Source organism: Oryza brachyantha, chromosome 4 (genome assembly GCF_000231095.2).
Source record: "Oryza brachyantha chromosome 4, ObraRS2, whole genome shotgun sequence".
Classification (NCBI taxonomy): Eukaryota; Viridiplantae; Streptophyta; class Magnoliopsida; order Poales; family Poaceae; genus Oryza; species Oryza brachyantha.
In genome coordinates this window covers 6,965,805-6,973,317 of record NC_023166.2, presented here as the reverse complement: position 1 = coordinate 6,973,317, position 7,513 = coordinate 6,965,805, and the positions used below count along the sequence as shown (strand labels likewise).

Genomic DNA, 7,513 nt, shown 5'->3' with positions numbered 1-7,513 from the left:
CTTAAATCGAAATAAGAGAGATGCCCAGTCATTTTTTTCCTACATTAAGTGCCCCCAAATAAGAGAAATTCTTGCAGGGATGTACTGCTGTCCTGCTCTAAGTACTATCAATGTAACTGTCTTTGTACAACCTTGCTCTAAGTGCTGGGTTTGTACAACCTTTGCTCTAAGTGCTGGATTTGTACAACCTTTGTGAGAATGTAACTGTTTTTTTTTCTTGCTCATCGCACATCGCCCCAGCGTGATTTATTCCCTACGTGCTCTGATATTCCTTTTTTTTTTCTAAAAGTATAAAAAAACCAGGGAAAAATGAAAAAAATATGCAAACACCCGTTCTTGATAATTTGTTTCTACCCAGCATTTGAAGTACTGTGTTGAAACGTCAGTACTTTCAGTTTTTTTCTTAACTAGCAAGACGCATGAGTTTTACAAAGGGAAAAAATTATAAAAAAACAATTTTAATTATACACCAGCTGTGTCGGTCAACATTGAAACATTGAGCCTTCTAGCTGAAGTCACGTAAACTCTCCCGATTTGTCTCGTATAAATTTTTTTGCCGTAATCATTCCTTCCTTTTTTTTATTTTCTTTATCTTCTATCGTAGGTCCTAGACGTATTCACCCTTAATCCACGACGTGCATTATCTTGGGATCATCCTGCTGTTCACTTTTCACTTGGAGAGATATGAACCTTGCAGATGCGTTAATGGACAACCTGTCAAATATGACGCAAGCAGATCGGGAGCTTGAGCTGGCTTAATCACTCTTATATTCCAATGAAAATCCCTAGAATCATTGAATACAAAACTTAACTTGTTAGTCACAATCAAACATGCAAAGAAACGACGATCAAATTCTAATTTCTTTTTTCTGGACGATGGCCTTCATTTCTCCAAACATTTAAATGTAAAATGGTTCAGAGGGACAACATAGCACTGCCACAGCAAGAGCTGGCTCCATGTAGTACTGTAGGGCATCCCCAACACTCCAAGCACCACATAACTGTATAGAAGCGTCGTATCAAAACTAAATTCTCAACTGAACAAACAAAAATCCCAACTGTATCCGGATCATCACGTCAGTTCATTAGTGGCTCTGCTACAAAAAAATTATGCTCACAATTTGCCATGCACCCCTCTGGTCAGTGCAACTATAATCTCCAGTCAACCTGCCCACACAATTAGTGACTTTGCTACAAAAAACTAAGCTCATAGTTTGTCTTGCACAGCCAATTTGGTCACTGTAAACAAACATCACTTCAGTTCAAAGCGAACATGCACAACTATGATATTAAGTGGTCGACTCAACTGTCTTCATTTACCGTAAACTTCAACCTCACAAACTCCTGTTATACCCTGAAAGTATATTTTTGACATTGTTGAGTCAACTATGCACGAAAGGCAAATAGCATTGGGATGACAGTACATACATGCTCAGAAAAAGTAGAAATTTCTCTGTCGCCAACTTCATCAGCAGCTGTTTCATGAGTAGATTCTTCTCCTTATAGTAAAAGAAAAAAAAATCAATGCATTAGTTGCCAGAAATCAATCATGTGATTAATGCAGTCACATCCATAAATTCTTACATCAAAGACTAATGCAGTACCATTTCTATCTATAAATTCTCATGTCCCACAGTGGGTTAACATATAGAAGTTGTCAATCAGGGCATTTGTTGTGTCCTCAGAGGTCGAAGAACTTCACAACAACAATAGTATAACTTAAACACAGAAATCAGATAGAGAAAGTACTGGATAAAGGCAACACTTTCATGCGGATAGCTAAGATTTCCTATGTTACAGTTAGTTTCTTCACAAAATATATAAAATGTGCTAATTCAACATTTATGTTTAGTAGCTTAAATCAAATAGGAAAGTTAACTCACCTTGCACCACATCATCATCATCATCTACCAGGGTACAGTCTCTAGGAGTAACATCATAGGTTCCTAGACAGTAGTAACATTGTAGTTAAGGTATGTATTCCAAATATTTGTTAATGGTGGAAAGTGGAAATAAACATCATGTAAGTGTCTGCTTGCACATTTTTTACCTAATATGGAACTTCTTTAAACATGTCCTTAGAACAGAAATATGTACAAATCATATAATGATATCAGCAAACCCCAGACACACTTTTGTTAGCTCTATATATTAAAATGAGATATGCATACCCTTTGCAACCACTTCAACATCATCTGAAACATTTACTGTCAGCTTGATCGTGCGACGGGAATCTTTCCGGATGTGGAATATACCGATCTGTAAGTTCAAAATTAATGTACTTCTCAATGCTAAGAACTGACACGAAAAACAGATTTTAATCTCAGGAAAACAAAGGACACAAAAGGAACCTCCACAAAGATCATTTCATGGAAATATGAGAACCTTGTTATTTGCAAGGCAAAACAGCAACATAAAACACTCATGCAAAACTAAAACTAGACACAGTCCTAGTTTTATTGACATGCATGCTCCAGCATTTTTTTAGTTTATAAATAAATATTTTCTTATGTTTTTATGTTTGGGCCTCTCTTTGGTCTCCCCACTTGTAGCAATGTTTTGTAATTAAATGTTACTATACTGGCACATGTAGTTTATATTAAATAGCCACTAAGAACAAATGACTATACTTACTGATAGATCCACACTAGAACCAATGCTATTTCCTTTGTCCAGATGCTTCTCGCCCATGTGCAGCAAGAAGTTCTCCAACTGAAGAAGTACCAAGAATAGCAAGCAAAAAGAGCATAAGGCAATACAATACACATGATATATAGTTTCAATCCATTGCATTTCACTAATCTTTACTATTACTACTACTTGTATCTATGTCCAGTTAATTGGTGACTCTTATTAAATTTCATTTCTACTCTGCATCAACTTATTTTGGACTAAATGACAAGGAACATAACAATATGCACTCCATCTACCTCAATTGTTGTAAGTATGTTCTCGCCATTCCAAGACTGGATAATATCACCATTTCTAACTCCAAATTTCTCAGCAACTGATTCATTGGACACCTATGGTTCAATTGACAATCAATTACTCAATAATATGTAATCAAAAAAAACATAGAGAAGTGACGGTTCCACGAAAAAGCAAAAAGTGGAGAATATATACCTGTGTAACAATAAGACCAGAATCAACATCACACTTGCGGGAGATCTTTTCTATACGAGCAGGGTCAAGTAGGCCAATTGCAGAAAACTTCATGCCAACATGCAAGCGAGGGATGCACCTACGACAAATTATTATTTATGAGATAGGAAGAAGTATAAACATCATCATAATGTCATTTTAAACAATCTATTCCATCTAAAATAAAATGCTATCCTAAAAGATAAAATTAGCTAGAAATTTTTACATTAATGAAAAATTCTAAAAATTCCTACATTAATCGAAGAAAAGAAAGATCCTAACCATCCCATCTCCTTAACTGATATATCCTACAGACTGCATTGTTTAATGTCCCTATGTAAATTTAGAGTTTGTTTCAAATATTATCGATCTCCCCATACATGGCATGTATCTACATGTAGTTGGTACTTACGTGTAGACATGTGGTTTTTAAATCTTTTTAAGTCCAAACTAAACATGAGTTGTGCATTGTATCCCTGTCGTACATGGCACTACAAATCTCTATGATGCATAGCCTGATGTATCCATTCTACAGTGATACATGTTATACTCATGTATATGTAAGTACAGCTATGCATACGTAATAGAAATAATAGAAAATGTCCAGGAAGATAAAATAAGTAGTGTGCATAAAAAAGTTATACAACAATGCTTAGGAAGAAAATCCTAAAAAAAATGTTATGTGATTTATACTCTTTGATGAATATTGCCACGTACAATTTGGATATCTAGACTACAAAATACTCTATTTACACGTGTTTATATAATAGTTTTCTAGCTTTCTAATATGGTTTAAAAAACTATATAGTAGCTTTAATTTTGGTGTGAGTTGAATTACACAATTTTAATTTGAAAACATGTAGCAAACTATTACTATTTGACAATTGTTGTCAGTGTAGCATAAGTTGATAAATAGTGAAAATAATTAAAACAAATTGGATAAAATTATACATAAAAAGGAAGAGTAACTCACCTAAATTTCTTCCACATTTGTAAGCACTTCAGTATGATAGAAGAAGGTATAAATGCCACTTGTGGGAGACTGACCATACCAACGATTTGCCCCTGAAAGTTGATGGCTGGTCCTCCAATACAAAGCTGAAATATTGTAATCCTGAATATTCAAATTATGAGCAACAAAAATGAGTACTTAAACTGTACCACACACAAATCAAAAAAGTTATAAATTATACCTTATTGATCCTACAGCCGACAAACATATGATGATGGCGTTGCAATGTACTTGGACCTTTGTACTCCACAAGACCATGATCTATACTCAAATTTTGACCCTCATCTCTTCCGACTATAAAAATTTCTTCAGCACACTTCACCTCACTGGTAAAATAGGGTATCTGAGTAGATAGATCAACAACAATCTTGAACAAAGCAAGATTGTAGTGCTTGTCATAGTTCACTAAGTCTGCAACTACAACTGTACCCGCTTTATCAAGCAGATGAACGCACACCTGAAAGTTAGTTGCAGAAGATAGAACGTATATTTTCAGAAAAACAGATGAAATAACAAACAAACGAATGGACACAGAAGACATAATATATTTTTTAATAAGAAATGACGGAGTAACATAAATAAACATTTTAGCAAAATATATTAGAAGCAATTAGATACAGAAGACATGACACCATATCTTTCTAAAAAGATTTTCAAAAAGGTAAGATATCAGTTTAAACCAATCAACCACACTAAATCTACACTTTATAAAAGTAAGATATTGTCAATAAAGTAATCAGACTAACTACACAATTTATCTATCATTGTTATTTTGAAAATCGACTATGATCTATATTCATATATGAGAAACTAACAGTTTGGGTTTGAATCCACCTTAGCATGAGGAGCATACTCATCTCTAGCTAACCACTCATCAGCGGATGGAGATTTTGATTGGATCACGAGTGCAGAAGTCAAAATAATCCCAATTTTGCTCTCCGCATCCCACTCTATCACAAAACCAGAGCAATGCCTTAATAGCTTACCATCTGCATATTCATATACTGCACTAGTTAGCAAAGAGAGAATCGTAGTAAACATTGTAGGAACATTAGATAAGAGAGGGTGTATTACATACCAATGTACGATGATAAACCTAGAACGACCTTTGCAATTTGAAGAACTATCTTTGTAGCTGACTCACGAGAATGCATCAATCTTGAATCCACCAAGCATGAGCGTGGTACACTATCATCCAATGAAGCTAGCTTAAGTTGTCGATCTGAAAATAGAAATAGCTTTAGTAGATTTTTTTAGAAATATGCTGCAGTAGATTTTAGAAACATGCGGCAGTAGATTTTATAGAAATATGCGGTTTCACATAAGAAAATTGTTTCAAACAAGGAATATGTATGCATTTTATAACACAACGAAATATTTCAATGATTCAATAGAATCAAAAGTTCAGAACAACCATCTATCAAGTAACTATATGTTAACAAAACGGTCCATTACAATTTTCCCATGCCCAATGAAAATTTTTGAAAGTTTGTAGCCTAGACAACACAATCATATAGCTCAACCGGACAACAAAATCATAATCACGGGCGGATGCAGGATTTTATATACCGGGATCATAAGTCATACCTATAATGGTCTTAATGGCCCTAACACTCATTTTTTAGCTAGCATATGGGTAAGTATGATTTTTTTCTTAGCCCATCTTTTCACAATTTATACCCAAAGAAGAGTATAATTGCTTTATTTTAGGCTTTCAACTACGTATATATTACTGGGGAACTCATATATTGGACAATACCAAGATGATTTAGATTATTTAACAGTGGATCATCTACTTGATAATAAAACAAAGTAGATGTTTTATTGCCTAAAACGTGTGGTTAAAAAAATAGAGTAGAAGAAAGTTGTGAGAAAATGTAATTTTGAATCGTGGAGCAATTAATCTGTTTTAATAATCTTGTAAACAAGTAGAAATGAATATAGACTAAGTAAGCACTAACAACAACCGAAGGAAGTTATTAAAGTATGTTTAATAATTAAAACACAAAAAGCTAATATAGTATAGTTGAACATCGGGAGTTGTTTATTAAATTCGAAAACTTATTAATAAGCATCTTCCTGCATGTTCCAGTGTAACCGATAGTATTTGTATATTTGCAATGGTAATTATAACATACAAATGACAAAATTTTCATTCTGTAGCTAGGGGCGTAGGGTCATTTTGTAGCTGAATTAACTTTGAGCCTGTTAGTTGCAGATAGCGGGCTGGGGTCATCAAGCTTCGGCCGATGGGGTCAGTGCCTAAGAAATGCAGAGCAATGCACTAGGTTTGCTATATGTCATCGGTGGATATTATAATGTGATCCACCAATCATACTATATTATGATAGAATCGGTGGATACCATGTTCCAAAAAGAAGTGCAGCTAAGCAAGTCAGAAATGTTTAGTGATAAGGAGAAGGAATAGCTTTTTACCTCGCTTAGCATGATATTTGCTTTGTAGTTTCTCATGCGCACTGACGATAGCCTGGTCGATTTTGTGAAATGGTTCGTAGATGGTATCTCGAAAGGCAGTTTTCCCAATCACTGCGCGAGGGAGGGAAGGCCAACGGAGGGGTGAGCTGACATCGGAAGAGGAGGGGGCGTGCTCTGCCGCCGCTGGTGAAGCTGATACCGCCGGCGCCGCCTCCTTCTCGGCGTTCCCCTCGTCCTCGCGGCCGGTCGGCCCAGCGATTTCACGCTCCTGCGGGGTTCCAGTCCTCTTCCTCTTGCGCTGCTGCGATGGTGGCGCTGGTGGTGATGCCGACTGGGCCGCCCTCGACCGCGTCACCATCGTCGGCGGCGTGGGGCGGTCTGCAGCAGGCGTCCGCCGCCGCCACCCACCCGCCCTCCTCCCCGACGTATCTCCCCCCTTCTCTTCTGTGGTCCCCGCCATATCTTCGACAAGTTTAGGGCCTCACGATCGCCGAGCAGCGCCGCCGTCCCGCCTCCGCCGACCGGTTGGGGGTGGGGGGTGGGAGGGGAGGGGATGGACGAGGTGTCGAGGAATTTTACTACCGGAGAGCTCGACGACGCACCCGTGCGAATGGCTGGGGCGGCGGCTCGTTACTCACTAGGTCCTCCGGGGCTGGGCTGCTATTCCATAGGGTCCTCGCGAAGTGAATTAAAGGCCCGGCCCGGCCCGGCCCGGCCCGGCCTGCAGAAAAAAAGCAAACGTGTGTGAGATTATAACTCAGCCCATCCTACTTACAAGCCCTTTTCCCCTTAGTGACAACGAGAACAATTTACCCTTGAGTAGTACAGGCATATTAATATATAACTATTAATATGCATATACAGCTCAAGGCAGGAAAAATGCACTCTCTTCTTGAGAGGGTGAATTCGGCGACACACGAAGTG

The 7,513-nt window shown here is 37.5% G+C and overlaps 1 protein-coding gene across 4 annotated transcripts; it reads right to left on the bottom strand.

Annotated features, from left to right (window-relative positions):
• Window positions 1-513: 513 nt before the first annotated feature.
• LOC102716210 (probable periplasmic serine endoprotease DegP-like) lies at window positions 514-7,040 on the bottom strand. 4 transcript variants are annotated; one of them, XM_006653200.3, is made up of 12 exons: window positions 6,590-7,040; window positions 5,232-5,375; window positions 4,988-5,142; window positions 4,335-4,610; window positions 4,115-4,239; window positions 3,124-3,241; window positions 2,931-3,023; window positions 2,635-2,712; window positions 2,172-2,259; window positions 1,884-1,946; window positions 1,429-1,499; window positions 514-1,354 (listed from the first exon to the last, which is right to left on the bottom strand). In XM_006653200.3, the coding sequence occupies exons 1-12, from the start codon at window positions 6,945-6,947 to the stop codon at window positions 1,313-1,315; spliced, it is 1,611 nt and encodes a 536-aa protein (XP_006653263.1). In that variant the 5' UTR covers window positions 6,948-7,040; the 3' UTR covers window positions 514-1,312. The 4 variants fall into 4 exon arrangements, with proteins under 4 accessions (XP_006653263.1, XP_015691675.1, XP_015691677.1 ...); XM_015836189.2 differs by having other exon boundaries at window positions 1,429-1,493; XM_015836191.2 differs by having other exon boundaries at window positions 5,232-5,341; window positions 6,590-6,647.
• Window positions 7,041-7,513: the final 473 nt, after the last annotated feature.